The sequence below is a fragment of the Castor canadensis genome, chromosome 5 (assembly GCF_047511655.1).
Source record: "Castor canadensis chromosome 5, mCasCan1.hap1v2, whole genome shotgun sequence".
In the NCBI taxonomy this organism is placed as follows: domain Eukaryota; kingdom Metazoa; phylum Chordata; class Mammalia; order Rodentia; family Castoridae; genus Castor; species Castor canadensis.
The window spans coordinates 2,876,412-2,894,072 of NC_133390.1; the positions used below are offsets into that span (position 1 = coordinate 2,876,412).

The following is a 17,661-nucleotide window of genomic DNA, read 5'->3' on the forward strand; positions in this document are numbered from 1 at the left end:
CATCCAACAGACCCCTGTGGCTCTGAAGGGATCAGGGTTCCCTGCCCCACTACAGAAGCTCTGGATCCTGGTCCCATTGAAATGACCTGAGGGTGGGGCCCAGAGGTTTCTGAGCCTTGCTATCTGCTCTCCTTGGGGACCTTCATGCACCCCTGCTGAGCCTCTCAGTCTCATATGGACAAAAGGGTGGCAATGCTGACCCCCCCCCCTTCAAGGCTGCCATAGGATGACTGTCAGCTCAGTGTCTGCAGGGAGAACGGTGACCTTTGCCCTACAGTGGCTGTGGTGACAGGAAAGTCACCTGGGGACCCATGCAGGGAGGACTGTTCAGACCAGAGTCCTGAGTGAGGAGACCAGTGAGAGTAGCCAGGGCCACAGAGGCTGGATATTTGAGCCTAGAAGGGGATCTCTAGGCCCCTGTAAAGGTCTTGGGTGGATCTGCTCTGTCCCAGAATCTCTGGGTGTCTCAGCAGGTGCAAAGCAGCACTGGGCCATGGCCTTTAGCTCCTGAGTTTAAGAAACACGCAGGCACAGGATGCAAGCATGACATCAGAGGCAGGGGAGGAAGAAAGGAGGCAACCACACCACCATGTCTGGGACTCCCTGGTCCTGCCTGAGACAACCAATGGATAAGCAGCAAGAGTCAGGAAGCCAGCCATCCGACAAGAAGGTCTTTGAGTTCTCAGTCTTAGACCAGCCCCAGGCCTTACCCTCTTTGCCTGGCCTGAAGGCCCAACCAATGTGTAGAGTCCAAGGTCAAAGTGTCACAGGGCTAGTCCCTCCAGGGCCTCTGTCCTTGGCTTGCGGGTAGTGTCTTCTCCCTATGTCCTCACGTGCCTATTTCTGTGTGTGTCTGTGTCTTGACTTCTCCTTACAAGGTTGGATTAAGGCCCTCATTTTGCCTTAATCACCTTGTTGGCTCTGGAGACCTAAAGGGCAGATGAGTGAGTAGCCCATCCCCAGGGAGAGCACTGCATTCCTGTGTCCTGAGAAGGAGCTGTAAATCTGCACCCTGAAGAGGAGATACAGGGTCTGATAGATCTGCTGCAGGGCTGATGAGCAAAACGCTCTCAAGATTGTTTCCCCTCCCCCAATAAAGGTGCAAACAGACCAGTTCATCTAAGAAAGCCCGCGAATCCATGGCCAATGAAAAGAGCCCACCTCACCCTTACCCAAACCCAGAGTTAAAACGTCCACGAAAGCCCCAGCCTTCACCTGAGTAATGAGCGACTGGTTTCTGGGCTCCACCGCACTGCTCTAGCTTCGCCTTTCCTTTCTCTCTAATAAACCCTACTTCCTATGCCAGCTTTGGCTCACAAGTCAATCAGCTGCCTCACGAGCCAGTTCTCTGGCCTGGGAAGGCAAGGACCCTCGACACCCCTCGACACCCACCCACCACACTTCAAATCTGCCTGTAAGAGGCCCTGTAAGGGCCTCCACATAGATCCTATTCTGAGGGACTTGGAGTTGGGGCAGCCCGTGACAAAGTTCAAGCAAGGACTACAGGGATGCTCAAGGGAGGGCTCAGTCGTCTGGCCACAGCAAGCCCAGCAGGCCCCCACCCTCAGACATGGGAGGAGCCAGTCTCCTGCAGGGTCACACCAGTGTACACTGAAGGCTGACCCAGCAGAGTAAGGACCCCAAACAAAGATTTTCCAGCCCCAGCCCCAAAGCTTGTGGCCATTTCTGCCACAGGGTCCCCATTTTTACAGAGGTGAATTAGACTGCAGAGTACCTTGAGGCAGGGATCGTGTGGAGAGGGATGGGTAGGTGGGAGTCTAGGATTTTTTCCCAGGGAGGAAATTGTTCTGTACAAGACGCCAGAACGTGAAAAACACATGCAAGTTTCACATGGGGGGTGGTATGCATTTGTGTGGTGTGCGGTGTGCCTGTGTGGGGTGTAGGGCGTGTGGTATGAGTGTGTGTGTGTGCGTGTGTGTGTGTGTTGCTTTGGAATGCATGTGTGGCGTGTGTGGTGTCTGTCACTGAGTTATGATAGCGCCACACTCTCTCACTGCCTCTTGGGCAGTGGTTGCACTCCAATTCCCCACGTGTCCATTTTCTCACAGGAAGAGGATGTTGGTGCCACCCTTTGGCCTTCCTTCTGGACCCCCACCACAGTCCTCAGAGCCCTGCTGGGCCTTCTGGGCACAGTCCCATGCACGGCCTGGCAAGGCCAGGTGATCATGGTGCTGCTCCTTTGGGTGCTGACCCTGTCGCCTCCCCCCTCAGTGGGTCTGTGGTAGCCACCCTGGCTCTGTGATGGAAGGCTGCGGCTCTACAGGTGAATCCCACCCCATCAAAGGGGTCTGAACAGGGAGGCCAGCACGCCAGGTGGAGGTGCTACTCAGACACTCAGCCTTGATTACCAAAGCCCTGAGGCCCAGTGTCCACTCCAGGAAGGGGGAGGCAAAGTGAGTCTGGTACCGCCAGCACAGGACCAGGACACAGGCTGCAGAACCAACTGTGGGCCATCTAGGCTTGGGGACAAATGGGACACCAGAGACCCTTAACTGAGCCAACAGGAGCAGGAGAGGACTGGGTGCTCCCGCACCCACCTAGGCCCCCTGGAGACCTCCTGGAAGGAGACAACATGACACCAGACTGCAAGTTGCTTCTGTCACCTGCTCTTTATTGGCTGCCAGGGGCTGCATTCTCATGGGTGACCAGAGTCCCCAGGAGTGGCACTACATGGAGGGAGGATGTGGGAGGGAAGACGGTCTGAGAGAAGCAGGCTGCAGGAGCCCAGCCACGTGCCACACCATCAGAAGCATGGGCAGGGCCCATGGAGGAAGGGTGCAGGTGTCTGGAGCCACCCAGAGGGCTTGGCAGGGAGGCTCTCAGGGTTGGGCACCCCTCCTCTTGCCCTCCAAGCAGAACCAAGATGCCCATATGTTGGGAGGACAAGGTCATAACTAGAGAAGAGTGCCATGTGGTCACTCCCACCAGATAGCCGGTGTTGAGCCTGAGACACTGAGCTTGCAGCTCCTCAGGCTGAGGTTCCCAGCTCTCCAAGCTGCTCTCTCAAACCCTCGTTCCCTCTAAGAAGATGAAAAGGCAATGAAGAAAAGGAAAAGAAAGGAAAGCAGACACCTTTCTGTGGACCCCCGGGCTAGATGATCAGGGACCGCAGGTGGCAGCCAAGGCTGAGGCCTGCTTAGGATGAGGGTGCAGAGCTGGGCTTCTCCTCCCGTGACACGGGAATGGCTCTCTCACTGTGCCCAGCATCCAGGCCAGACGGGACCTTGGGGCCAGAGAAGGTCAGCATGCCATCCACAGACAGAGAGCAGGAGAGGGCCGACTGGTCCACATTGGAAGGCAGGCGGTAGCGGCGGTGGAACTCACGGGAAATGTAGCCGTGGTCATCCTGGGTATGGTGGGGGAAGGACATGGTCAGAAGTGAGAAGAACACTCCCAGGTCACACAGGGTGGCCAAGCTGCAGGTTTTCTCACAGGGGCCAGGTCAGAAATCCAGAGCACAAGCACCAGGCACTCTGGCATTTATGGAGTTGTGTCCTGGCTCTCCCATACCCTGGAGCTTCAGCCTCCAAGAAAACTGTGACAAAGGCCAAGCCCAGCAAGCCAGGCCTGCCCCTGGGCCTTCTGTGTTGTAGAGTTGGCTCTTTACACGCAACTCACTCCAAAGTCAGATGTATGGTTCTATACCTGGCCCAGTGCTCTTCTGTCTCACCTGTGGCCCACAGGTACTGCACAGGCCCAGACTCCCTGCAGTCTAATCTAATGGGTGAGATACCTCCTCACCCCCACAGAAAGCTCACTTCTGGATGCCCTGATTTCTCAGATTCGACTCCCTGAGCCCAACTTCCTCCTCCTCTCTAGAAATGAAAGTGGGAGGAAGAGCGTCCCCAGCCACACCACTGAACAGTTAGTGGCCCAAAGTGGGAAGGGCAGAACCTAAGGAGTTTGGGTTCCACCCCCCACACCATCTCCACCTTCTCCATCCACTGAGAGAAAAATCCCCAGCAAAACCTTGCACACAGCTCCCTCTCCCTATCTGGCCCACCAGGACCACCAGATTGTGCCTCCCGGATTGAGATTCCTGGCTGTGCCAGGAGAGACTTCCTCAAGCCAGCTCTAGTGTTCAGGGCACCATCACACAGCAGGACCTGAGGGGTCTCTAGGGAAGTGGGAACCATGCAGCAGGGTAGGTGAGTGCTGGGGAAGAAGCTGCTCCATCTGGTATTAGGGCTGACCAGTTAACTCAAGATACCAAAGTCTCTGCTCAGAAAGGCTGCTAGAAGGTAACTGCATCAGCACACATGAAGCCTGGGAGTATCTGTACCAGACAGCCCACCGTCCTCATAGGCTTGCCCTTGCTGGAGCTTCTGTAACGCCAACCCCACCGTCCTCACAGGCTCACCCTCCGAAGTGAGGTTTTTATGTGAAAACGCATACCAGCTCAGAGGTGGCACTCCCCATTTCCTGGGATTCTTTCTCCCATCTGCATACGAACCAGGCCTGACCCTGCTATGTTCTGAGATCAGATGAGGTTGGGTGTTTTCTGGGGTCCTTTCTAATCACACCCTGTCGTCCAAAAGATTCAGATGGAGGCCATGATAGCTGGACGCAGGGAGCTCAACCTGAATCCCTTGAGTAACATTCATCCTGCTGTCAGCCCTGACAGTAACCTCCACACATGCAGGTAGAGTTGGCTCCTGCCAGAGCCAACCCAAGCATTCCTTTACCCAGGTTCCAGGGCCCCAAAAAGAGCTCACCTGCCTCTCGTTGTGCTTGCCGTGGATCTCCACGAAGTCCTCCAGCACCTTCACAGTAAGGTCCTCAGGAGAGAAGTGCTTCACATCCAGGAAGATAACGAACTTGTCCCGGTCAGATCGGACCTGAAACCCAAACCTTTATGTGGCGCTCCCCAGAGGGCCACCAGCTCAGGGTGGGAGCTGGTGTGTTTCCTGCTGGGTGGTGAGACCAGAAGGAGCAGTGCTTAGTGGCTGTGGTGTCCAGCCAGCAGAGCAGACTCTTGACCACTCTTCTGTGCCGGCCTCCTCCTGCACAGGCCCAGTGGAACCGATCAGGCCAGGGATAGGACTGCGCTCCTGTGCCCATAGGCACAACCGCCACTCCCAACCTCATGGGATGGTGGTGTTGGTTCACTGTCCAGGTGAACTGGCTGGCTGGTTATGGGTTGGCTGGTTGGGTGAGTTAACTGGCTAATTGGTTCTGGATTAAGAAGAGCTGGTTATAGGTTGAATGGCTGGTTGGTGAGTTGTTAGGCTGTTACCGGTCAGCTGATTGGTTATGAGTTGGTTGGCTGATTGTTATCTTATCATGGGCTGACCAGTGATTTGGCTATGGTCAGTTGGCTGGTTATAGGTTTATTGACTTTTTATGGGTTGGGTGGCTCTTTAGGTGTTAGCTATCTGGCTAGTTATGGGTAGGCTGGTCGGTTATGGTTGTGGGCTGGTTATGGATTGGATAGCTCTTTAGGGGTTAGTTGGCTGACTGGTTATGAGTTGGCTGGCTGGTGGAACTAAGGGCTTGGGGGAAGTTCACTGGTCCAGCTTCACCAGGAACCAGTCTCTCCATGGACACAAGGCTGCCAACAGCCCACACAGCACTGCAGGCTGCCAACGCAAAGCCTCTCGCACCCACCCTCCTCTCCCTGGCCTGGCTCAGAGCCTTTATTTAGGTATTTTGCTCTCTGGAGCTGACTGCCTCTAGAACTGTGAGCCCTGACGTCCATGAGCACAGCTCATTCAGCGGGGAGGAGGGCGGGTGTGCGACTTTTCTTTGGCCTTGTGTGGGGCAGAGGGAAGCTGGGTAGGAGTCTGTGGTCTCAGCAGCCTTGCCTGCCGCAGAAGGCCATGCTCTCCAGTCCCTCCTCTCCAGTCTCAGGACAGCACACCCACCCGCACCCAAAAGGGAAAGTGCAGAGAACAGCGGGCCCAGAAAGCTCGCAGTTGCCATTAAACTTGCCTTGCCAGGGTTGCTCTTGGGGTTTCCAGCATGTGGTTGGTGCATTACAAACCACATATGGGTCATGAGCTGATGGGAGGAAAAGACAGTGGTCGGGCTCAGGTCGGCCTCCTCCAACCCCCTTCCTAATGGTGCACAAGGCTCTGGAAGCCAGAACATACAAACTCCCGCCCAGCCTTGGCAGGTGATGAGGCTAGGAGAGGGACAGTGGCTCCAGGAGCAAGAGGAAAGCTCCATGGGCAGCAGATGGCCCCTCAGGAATCCCTAGCTGTCCTCTACTGAGGCTGAGACCCCCAAAACCAAAAAGAAGAAGCTGGCGCCATCCAGGTCTTACCTCAGAGATGCCAGAGTCCAGCACCGTGCGGAAGAGGGACTGGCGGTAGTAGGGGCTGATGGTGGAGGACAGGAAGGGCAGCAGGTCATATTCAAAGAGGCCCTCACCAAAAAACTGGTCAAACAGCCGGCTGGGATAGAAGGGTCCCAGTGCACGCTTGAACCAGGGGTGCTGGATGGTGATGTCCATGTTCTGCTTTGGCACCACAGGGACCGGAGGCTGGCGACAAATCGGGGCAGGAGCCTCTGGGCAGTGCAGTGAGGAGCCAGGGCACCAGCTGTCCCTATATATGCCTGGACAGAATGGAGGCATTAAGAGATTTCTCTGGAAATGCCTGAGCTCAGGAGGGAGGCTGCACCGTCAGCAGCCCAGCTGGGCTGTGTGCCTGCCACCGCAGCAGCCCCAGAGGCTCACACTGACCAACAGGAGCCTGCACTCATCCCAGATGTCCCCCAAGGAGTTATTCTGTCCCTCATTCCCCATGGGGGACTGTGCAATGGATGGACGGTCTTGTCTCTACAGGCCAGGAGTCCTGAGTAGTCCTGAGGGCTGCCCTCCAAGGGAAGCTCATAGCCCTGTTTCACAAATGGGGAGAGCGAGGCACAGGGATTAGACAAGAAGTCCCAGCTGTCACAGCTCCCAGGAAGAGGGCATTGTATCCCAAAGGCAAAATTATCTCTTTCACATCTCACTGATTACAAAGATTGTATATACTCACTAAAACCTCAGGGAAGACAAGATAGAAACTAGCAAACACTCATGATTCCAGCCCAAGTTCTGCTCTGTTTCACGCTCATCCTAGGGGACCTGGGTGCTTCTAACTGATAGTGTGCTTGGGCTTTCTGAAAATGGGAAGCCCATGTTCTGAGCTTTCCTCTGGTGACTCACTCTACACTCCCACCCCTGTGGACATCCTCCTCTGCAAAACCTTCACCCTCACACCCTGACCTTGCCACAGTCGCTAACTCAGCTGCGGCCAAGCCTGATTCATCCACAGCTCCAGAGGTTTTATTGGCAAGGCCTGGGGGGTGCTCTGCCCTCGACCTGGGGCCCTTGTGCAGTTACTGCCTAGCGTTGGGGAACCGCACTTCTCAGGCTTTTGGTAGTTCTCAGTCAGCGGCATTTTGGCATATTTCAGTAACGTACCTTGGGCAGCACTCACTAATGTGCACGCATGCACACGCACACAAACGCACGCACACACACGCACAGACCGTGAGAAGTTGCTTTTCCTCTTCAGCCTCCTGGTTCCCAGCCTAGCTGGTACCTGGTTCGTGTTTTTGAAATGCACACCCCAAAGCACTTGAAGGTCTTTGAGGCCCCCAAGCCTTTGGAGTGGGAAGGTTGTGAGAGGGCCTATCTGGCTGTCTGGAGGATGTATCTGACACATTCAAGATGGAATCAGGGTTGACAATGGGAATTTCAGATTCCCCATGCAGCTCTTGCATCACAATGGTACTCGGTATCAAATCCTCCCCTGCGTTTTTGAATTCTAGCTATGTGCTGGCACTGACCAGGTGACAAAGGGCCCTGAAAAATCTTTTTTTTTTTTAAATATGGAACGCTTCACGAATTTGCGTGTCATCCTTGTGCAGGGGCCATGCTAATCTCTATATCGTTCCAATTTTAGTATATGTGCTGCCGATGCGAGCACCTGAAAAATCTTAAGTTGTTTACAATTGCAGAAGAGCAATTCCCCAAGGGCAACAAGTCCAAATACAGTGTGGATGATAAATGCTGCTGCGGGGTGACGGTGCCTCTTCTTTCCCAGGCCTGCCCCAATGCTGGCTGACCACTACCTGGTGGTTCTTCAGGGTGGCTCCAGGAAGCAGGTCCCAGCATACCCTACTCTATAGCACCGCCAGGATTGTGGGGTTTAGAAAGGTTAAGCTGCATTCTCAGGTCACTTGGCTGGGCAGAGGGGAGGGGGTCTAACGCTTAGGGTTTCAGGCTACCTGTTGAGAGGGGGGACCATCTGAGCAGTGCAAGGAGTGTGGGAAGTGCTGGCCACCTGGTCCTGGTACACAAGGATGGGGAGGAGGGGCTGTCAGGATGGCAGCGAGCATCCAGCTGGCTGGGATCTCCATGCAGAGGTCCAGGAGAGCCAGGCCCATGGCCACGGCTGGGGGAAAGCCATCCCAGAACTTGAGACAAAGACAGCAGTGCTCATCCTGTGTTATTTAAAATTCACCACTTTTGTCCATCGCAGGTTTTTTTGCACTCATTTTGGCTTTTATAGACATGGCCTTAAGATATGATTTACCTTGACGACCCCATGCTTAAGCATCCGCCCCTCCGCATTGATCATTTTGGGGAGCACCTTGCTCTGCCCCCTTCGGGAGCTCTGTGTGTGTTTGGTTAGCAGGCTGAGACTGCAGCAGGGAACAGAGGCCATGGTGCCAGCCTGAGGCTGGGCATGAGCCTCATGCTATGGGCCACCTGGCTCAGAACTCCTTCAGTCAGAACTCTCACCCCCAACCCCTCGGGGGATTAGGAAGCCCCCCGTGCTGTGGGCCCTGGTGGGCTCAGAGGCCTCTGCTGGCCAGGCTTACAGAGGTGGCCTTCAGGTGAGGGGACAGGAGTCTGCACTACTGAATGGCGAAGACTGGACAAGGGAAAATCAATGACTCCAGGGCCCTTGGGAGCCATTCCACACCCGAGGTCAGGGTGCTGTTGAGAGCCCCAAGGCTGAGGGAACAAATCACACAGACTGGGTGGCTTAAACAGCACAGGTGCTCTAGAGGCCAGGAGTCTGAAATGTGTCTCACTGAGCTGTGCGGCGGAGGGGTACATTCTAGAGACAGTGGGGAAGAAGCTGCTTCCTGCTCCCCCACCCCAGCCCAGGGCCCCGCCTCCATCTGCAAAGGCAGCAGTGGTCAGTGAGTCCTTCTCACCTCTCTCTGTAACTCTCCTGCCCCCTCTTAGCAGAGCCCTGTGATTACATGGCCAGTGATCATAAGGAATTTTAACTCCCTCTCCTCCTGGAAGGTGACATGTTCCAGGTCCGAGGACCTGGGACTTGGGAGTCCATCGTTTTGCCTGCCACAGATAGGAAAGGGCATGTGATGAGTTGTCCCCCAGGGGTGGCCTCCAGACCTTTTCCTCACTCTAGAGTCACCACAGCAGGAGCTGCAGGCTCCCATAACCAGGAGCCTATAAGCAGGACCTGGCTTACAGAAAGGCCAAGGGTAATGGTCAGCACCCACTCGTGTTGCTCAAATCTATGGCCTCACTCAACTTGAAGTCAGTCCATTGATAAAGGCTGTTTCTCCTCCAGGGTCTCTGACCGCTCCCATGGCCGGGGTCTGCAGCACACACAGACCCCGAGATAAGGCACAGAGAGTTCCATTTCCTCCCTAATGCTGGCTGAGGCCCACGAACACAGCAGGTGTCTGTGGAAGAGGACGGGAGCCCTGGAAGCACTGGTTTTGGAGTGACCAGTAAATCTGAACAAGTAGTCCACAGACTGAATTCAACTCTCCCCAAAACTCACATGCTGAAGTCGTAACCCTCTGTACCCCAGAAGGTATCTGTATTTGGAAAGGGGGTCTTTAGAGGGGTAATTAAGGTAGTGAGGCCTAATCCAATCTGACTGTCCTTATATGAAGAGGAGGTTTGGTCACACTGAGAGACATGAGTAGACAGAGGAGGGACCGCGTCAGGAGTCGAGGAGAAGACACACCTGCAAGCCAAAGGGGAGAGACCTCAGGAGGATTCAGCTTTGTTGGCATTTTCGCCTTGGACTTCTAGTCTCTGGACTGTAAAACAATTAAGTTCTGTTGCTTAGCAGCCCAGTCTGTAGTCCAGTCATCCCCCTTAGCTGAGGTTTTTCTTTCTGCTATTTGAGGTGCTCACAATCAACTGTGGTCCAAAAGCATTAAACGGGAAATCCCAAAAATAAACAATTCAGAAGTTTAACACTCACGCTGTGCTGAGTAGCCTGATGGAATCACACATCCTCCTGACCCGTCCTGCTTGGGACGTGAATCATCCCTTCGTACAGTGCATCCGCCCTGTATACACTGCCTCCCCGCTAGTCACTTGGTGGTACTCAGTGCTTGTGTTCAAGTAACCCTTATTTTATTTAATAATGGCTCCAAAGCACAAGCTGGAAATTTAGATGTGCCACAGAGGAGCTGGGAGGTGCTTCCTTCAAGTGAAAAGATGAAGCCTCTCCGTCTGATAAAGAAAGTGAAAATAGTATACGAGCTTGCTAAGATCTATAGTGAGAACAGATGCAGCTGTGAACTTGTGACAAGGGAAAGGGAAACCCATGTTGTTGCTCGTGAAACTGCAAAACTTACAGTGGTGAGTGCTTGGCGAGGACAGAAGGGGACATTTGTTGCAAGGCGCAGAACCATCAGGGCTGCCGGCATCCACTGGAAGGTGTTGGAACCTTGCTCCTGCTGATCAGGAGAAATGCCTGCATGTGCCCTGTCAGCACCCCTGCAGACTAGCACGGCAGGTGAGCTCACAAGTCTGAAAACGTGGGCAATGAGGAGCTATCACGTTCACTAGACTGGGCTGCCTGTGCTTGCTTGAGGAGGGCCTCAAGGTGGGGAGCTGCTCAGCCTGGGGGGAGGGTCCAGCCCCCGAGGTTCAGTGCATTTCCGTGTGTCAGCAGGGGATTCCCAATGAACAGCACACATGAGAAAACACCTGCATTAGTGTCCCTTCTGTTGCTCTCTGGGACCTCTTGGTGTTTTTATTTCCTGTTTAAAATTCAAAACTGTGAAACTGAGCCCAACCTAAGGTGTCACACTCAACTGCCAATGCAAGTTCAGGTCTGAAATATGTCTCTGAATAGAAATGTGTTCTTTGTTTTACTTGCTAACTGGCTTACAGAACAAGTCAGGAAAATCATGATTGTCCGTGATTACCATGAGTACTGAAAATAATTTTGTCCTGTGGAAGGTGAGTGTTCAGAAAATGGCCACTCTGGTGGCAAAGGCACTGAGTGCTGTTCCTTGGCCTCCCAACAGCTTTGGGCACAGCCCAGGCCTCGGTCAGCGGCCCTGGCCCCCTCTTGACTGGATCACAGCATGTCTTGCGCAGCACAGTGGGATCCAGTGCAGGTTGGAAACAAACTACAAGTTTCCTAAAACCCAAAGGAAAAAAAATACCAATCTCCTGAAGCTGAGAAAAGGGCCTGGACGGGGATGAGTCCACGTTCCAAGAACACTCATCAGGGCCTCTCACACCTGTGGGGACACTGAGGCTGCTGAAGGATTCACTGGAAACCACTGCCCATGCAGACCCCCATGGGCCTTTGGGCCTGCCCTGCGTGTGAACCCAGGGCACAGGGAGGTCCCAGGGTGGACTGGGCATGGGGTGTCCCAGAGGCCCAGGAACCACGGGACAGAGACATGGATGCTGGGCAAGGACCCCAAATGGACTGTGCGGTGTGGGGTGGTGGGGGGGCAGGGATGCTGTGTGATATGTGTGTGTGTGTGTGTGTGTGTGTCTGTGTGTGTGTCTGTGTGGTGTGTGTGATGTGTGATGTGTGTGTGGGTGTATATATGTGTTTATGTGTATCTGTGTGTGTGGCCTGTGTATCTTGTGGTATATGGTATTATGTACATGCATGTGTGCATGTTTTTGGTAACATGTGAGCCTCCATCGCCAAGACCACCCTCCCTGGTGACCAGGCTCTGAGGACAGCTGGCTCCTCTGTGTCGCCTGCATTGTCCAGTAACAGGGCAGCTTTCCCTGTCCTCAGCATTCCCGCTGTACCACGCCCTGCTCAGCCCAGCCCCCCACAAAGCCGACATGCATTTATCCACAGGATTCCCACGACGCCAGCAGTCTGCAGCACATCACAAAGCCTGGCACTGATTTTCCACCCCAGGGCCCCAGCGCTCGCACAAATCCGCCTGCACAGGACTGAGGGCATTGTTGTGCAGTCACAGGAATGCGCCTGCCTAAGCCCTGGCCCCAGCCCTTTGGGTCAGCAGGTCAGACAGGACGTCCACTGCAGGCACCATCACTCCCCAAGAGGAATGAGGGCTGGTCACACTCACTAGGGCAAAGCCACAGGCTGCTCACCAGCCAAAGATCCCACAGAGTATCTAAAGTGGCACAAGTCACCTTGGGGAGAGGACCCTCTTCCAGGGATTTGGAGAGAATTCTGTTTCACCCGTACTGGGAGCCACAAGGGTAACAGACCATTTCTGCCCCTCCTTCTGCTCACCCACACTTGGTGGCATTGATGACTTTTGCCATGAAGGCAAAGCACTGTCTCATTGGGTTTCATAACAAAAATTTCATGCACTCCCCAAAAAGTGATACAATGAGCCACTGTAGAGACATCAGCCATATTCAACATTAGGATTTTTGCCCCATTTGCTGGTGGTCTTTTTTTTCTCCCCCTTACTGATATATTTTAAAGCAAAAGCCAGACAGCAAGGAGCTGTCCCCATATGCTTCGGGGAGGCTCTTAAAAACATACATGGGTCCCTTTTCTTGATTCTTTTTTCTTGGTACTGGAAGACTTGATGAATTCAGGAACTCACACTTACTAGGCAGGCGCTCCTTCACTTGAATCACTCCACCAGCCCTATTTTGTGTTGGGTGTTTTTGAGATAGGGTCTCTCTAAATGTGGTATCTATACACAATGGAATTTTATGCAGCCATGAAGAAGAACAAAATGTTAACATTCGCTGGTAAATGGATGGAATTGGAGAACATCATTCTGAGTGAGGTTAGCCTGGCTCAAAAAACCAAAAATCGTATGTTCTCCCTCATATGCAGACATTAGATCAAGGGCAAACACAACAAGGGGATTGGACTATGAGCACATGATAAAAGCGAGAGCACACAAGGGAGGGGTGAGGATAGGTAAGACACCTAAAAAACTAAAAAACTAGCTAGCATTTGTTGCCCTTAATGCAGAGAAACTAAAGCAGATACCTTAAAGCAACTGAGGCCAATAGGAAAAGGGGACCAGGTACTAGAGAAAAGGTTAGATCAAAAAGAATTAACCTAGAAGGTAACACCCACGCACAGGAAATCAATGTGAGTCAATGCCCTGTATAGCTATCTTTATCTCAACCAGCAAAACCCCTTGTTCCTTCCTATTATTGCTTATACTCTCTCTACAACAAAATTAGAGATAAGGGCAAAATAGTTTCTGCTGGGTAGTGAGGGGGGGAGCGGGAGGGGGTGGAGTGGGTGGTAAGGGAGGGGGTGGGGGCAGGGGGGAGAAATAAACCAAGCCTTGTATGCACATATGAATAATAAAAGAAAAATGAAAAAAAAAAAAAAGAGATAGGGTCTCTGGAACTGTTTGCCAGGGACTGACTTCAAACCATGATCCTTCTGAGTAGCTGGGATTACAGGCATGAGTCCATCACAGTTCTTAGTTGACAAGATTAAAAAGAATTTCATGATATCCAGGCAGACGCTTTACCACTTAAGACACACTTCCAGTCCTTGACATCATCTAATCCCTAATCCCTAATCAATAGTCCTGATTATTTCATGTACATCCTTTACAGTTGATTTGCTAGACTCAAAACCTGCCCCCACTGCTCTGCAAATCCACTCGCTGCTTTCCTTGTTACGTGAATCCTTTCTTACACTTTTTCTGCATTATTGGAAAAGTCGCCTGTGTTTTTCTCTTTTCATCTGCTAACATCATGAAGATATGGATTAACTGATGCTAAACTAATCCTGCATCACTGTAATTAGCCTAGCTCAGTCATCGTCTTAACCCAGGTCCTGTAAAAATGTAGCCGGGGACAAAGTTTGGGTGTGGATGTTTCTTTGGGAAGATTGAAGCCTGTAGGAGGGTAGAGGTGAGGCGAGGAAGGGAAGGAAGCAGAGGAAACATGAGGCAGCATGGTGGAGTGGACCCGCCACTCTGGAGAGCACCCCTGGCTGGACCCTCTCAGAGCAACACCACTGGTCATGGCTGCTTCCTCCCCACTTCAGAGGGCGAGAACCTCCCCACCTTCCTGCTTCTTCCTGGGCCTCATGGGAGAACCAGGGCGCTCGGGATCCAGGCAGGGGAGCCTGCTGGGTGGAGTGTGTATGAAAACTTTGCACCTGTGCTCTGGGTACAATTTCCCTGTAAATTTTCTTCCTGGTACTGTCCTTACCTGGTTTTGATTCAAGGTCATCAGTGCCTCCTAAAATGGGGTGGGGAGTGTTCTAGTTTTCTTTTGAAATGTTTCTCTAAAACTGAATCAAAACTGGACAGGGTAATACACTCCTGTAGTCCCAGTACTCAGGAGATTGAGGTAGGAGGATTGAGAGTATAAAGCCAGCTTGGGTTACATAGACAAACCCTGTCTCAAAACAAAGGAAAAAGACCTGGAAACTGTTCTTACATGTCAGTAAAATATGCCTGTTGACCACAGCTGGGTCTATTAATGTCTACTGTGAGGAGCATGTTTTTCTACCCATTTCATTTTTTCTTTTAATGGTTATAGGACTGAATGAGATGGTCTTGGCAAATTGTACATTTCCTGATTTTTTATTTTATTTATTTATTTTTTTTGGTGGGACTGGGGTTTGAACTCAGGCCTTCATGCTTGCAAAGCCAGCGCTTTACCATTTGAGTCACACCTCCAGCCCAGTTTTCCTGATTTTTAAAAATATTTCTTTGTGTAAGTGTTCAAATTTGTTAGCATGAGTTGCTCACTGTCTGCTGGTCGCCGTGGGCATGATTTCTCGTCTCTGCTCATTAGTCTTCTTCTTTGCTTGACTAACCTGAGGAGGATTATTCATTTGATTTGTTTTTTCAAGAGCCAATATTTGTCTTCATTGACCCTGTCTCAATGGTTTTCATTCATTTCTGCCCATGTCTTTATTTCCTTCCTTCTGTGTCTTCTGGATTTATTCTGCTTTAATTTCCTTAGCTTTTATGTTGTTGCTTTGCCATTTAGTTTTGCCTTTTCTTTGTCCTTCATGCAAGCATATAAGAAGCAATGTCCTCTTCCTTCACCCACAAGCTTTGAGGGGCGATCTCAGGCTGCTCCACACCGGACCCATGATGCCCAGTCACAACACTTCAGACTCTGGGGCTATGTGTGCTCCTGTCAACCTTTATCTAAAGTGACAGAGGCTGAAGTCTTGGACATCTGCTATGTTCAAAGGAACTAATTCCTGGGGGAAACAACCAAATGAAGACTGAGGACCTTCTGGAAAGCTGCACATGAGCGTGAATGCAGCTGCCCTTACATCCGGGTAGTTTTATATTTGAAGGGCACATTGCCTCATGCACGTATTTGCGAGGCTGCCTCTATCCAAGGGGTGCTTTAACATGCAAACGCCTTCCTCACACGCTAGGCAGTCAGGACAGTTATGAGCTACACAAAAGGGAGCCTTGGAGCCCTGATGGGGCACACAAAGTTCCCAGAGCCGTGCATGGCAGCACCAGGGCTGACCCAAGAACCAGGCTGGATCACCTCTTCTGGTTTTGATATAAAATATTCTTTTGCTTCTCTGCATAAAAATTGCATCATGCTGCCAGTTGTCCAAATCAGACTTGCAGACTCCTAGTCCACCCAAGCTCCCACTTTGCCTCCTCAGAAGTCTCAGTGGATGACCTGAGTTCTAATGTTCAGGCCTGGAACCCCAGGCCATGTGGGAAGTGTGTAAGCAATGATGACCTTGGCTGAGGGAGATCCCGGGAAATGGAGCCTTGTGTATGCCTTTGGGTCACGGTCCCTGAGAAAACAGACTAAAGGGAGATGGAAGGATGGATGGGTGATAGATAGATAGATAGATAGATAGATAGATAGATAGATAGAAGATAGATAGATTTTGAAAATTGGCTGTTGAAAATAACGGAGACAGAATATCCTGATCTGCCTGCAAGGTGCAAGCTGGAGGCCCGGGAGAGCCTGTGGTATAATTCAGTCCAGATCCAAAGGTCTAAGGACTAAGAGCACTGATGTCCAAGGGCAGGAAAAGGTGAATGTCCCTGCCCCAGAAGAAAGAGCAAATTCTCCCTTCTTGGCCTTTCTGCTCCCCCCAGGCCCTCCTTGGACAGGGTGATACCCACCCATGTTGGTGAGACCATCCTTCTTTAGTCCAGTGACTCATGCTCATCTCTCCCAGACACAGCCAGAAATAGTGTCTTCCAGCTATCTGGCCAGCTGGGCATCTCAAGTCCAGTCCAGATGACACAAGTTAACCATCACACCCTCAGGTCCACATGGCTCTTCCAAGGTGATGACTGAGACTGTTGTACGTGGGTATACAATGGTGTCCAAGCAACTGCCTGGTGATGGACACCTAAGGCATGTCCAGCTGAGATTATCATAAACAATGTCACAGTGACTACCTCTGCATCTCTATAAGAGGATTTCCCTAAATAAAACCGCAGGAGTGAAATTGAACAATCAAATTCTGGTCGAGTGAGGACTCCAGGTCCCCCCTCCCCCTCCCACAAATTCACAAAAGTGAGCACAAAATAACCAAGTTTATATCTTCCTGCTCCCTTGGGAGGCTGTGTGGTGACTTTCCTGGAGCTGGCCGGATAGGCACACAGACAGATGAGTTTCCCTCCCCATTAGATGGGAAAAGGAGGGCGACCTGTGATGGGAGTGGCCGTAGGGTGAAGCTGGCATCTCCATTCTGCTTCAGCAGCTCCCTGACAACAGCCAGGCTGTAGGGGTGGCCATCTGCCTCTGACCACCCTCCCCGCAGGGCTCATTGTAAGGATGTATACTCTTTTTCTCTAACTTGGCCACCTCAAAAACCAATGTGGGAGCTTCAGGGGCTGGTCATGGTGGGGGCACTGGCCATGGTGGAGGCAGAGAGGAGCCGGGGGGGAGAGAGGGTGGCCCCATTATTACTGTGAATGGACACAGAAATTCAACTAGGCACTGTCTCATTTTCATTTCCATCCTCAGAACTGGCACACCTGAAGTGTTCAGTAAGCCCACTGCTAGGTGGACCAATGAATGCTTTTTCAACTTTCTTGTTTTGAGTCCACAGTCACCAGTGTCCTTCTGCTGTTGGAAGCTAGCTTGATCTTAGGAAGTTAGGGCTGAGGGCCACAAAGGAGCAGTTAAAGTCAGCAAGAAACGTGTTAGGCAAGAGAACAGAGATAGCACAGACAACCCTGGGAATGTGAATATGAGCTGGGATAAGTAGGGGACAAGGGCCCAGCTAAGAGTCCACCTTTCAGAAAGCTGTCTCCAGGACCCACCCAAAGGCCCACCTATCAGAAAGCTGTCTCGAGGGTCTTACAAAGTCTGCTCCAAAAGCACACCAAAAACTAGATAAAAACTCTTAGACAACACAGTTGCCATGGATCAGTCTTTCAGAGCGTGGTGCTCTGTTTTTACTTCAATAAACTTCTTTCTTGCTTGTCACTCACCCATTATCCAGGCTTGTCATTCTTCAACTGACCCTGGACAAG

General features: G+C 51.9%; 1 protein-coding gene and 1 non-coding gene across 2 annotated transcripts; both read right to left on the reverse strand.

Annotated features, from left to right (window-relative positions):
* Positions 1-2,651: 2,651 nt before the first annotated feature.
* Positions 2,652-10,447, reverse strand: Cryaa (crystallin alpha A). The gene is made up of 5 exons (XM_020152523.2): positions 10,212-10,447; positions 6,287-6,579; positions 5,935-6,021; positions 4,737-4,859; positions 2,652-3,367 (listed from the first exon to the last, which is right to left on the reverse strand). Exons 2-5 carry the CDS (start codon positions 6,473-6,475, stop codon positions 3,158-3,160), a joined length of 609 nt encoding a protein of 202 aa, XP_020008112.1. The 5' UTR covers positions 6,476-6,579; positions 10,212-10,447; the 3' UTR covers positions 2,652-3,157.
* LOC141423570 (U6 spliceosomal RNA) lies at positions 7,837-7,940 on the reverse strand. Its single transcript, XR_012448415.1, has one exon. It is a non-coding gene; the product is annotated as a U6 spliceosomal RNA (small nuclear RNA).
* Positions 10,448-17,661: the final 7,214 nt, after the last annotated feature.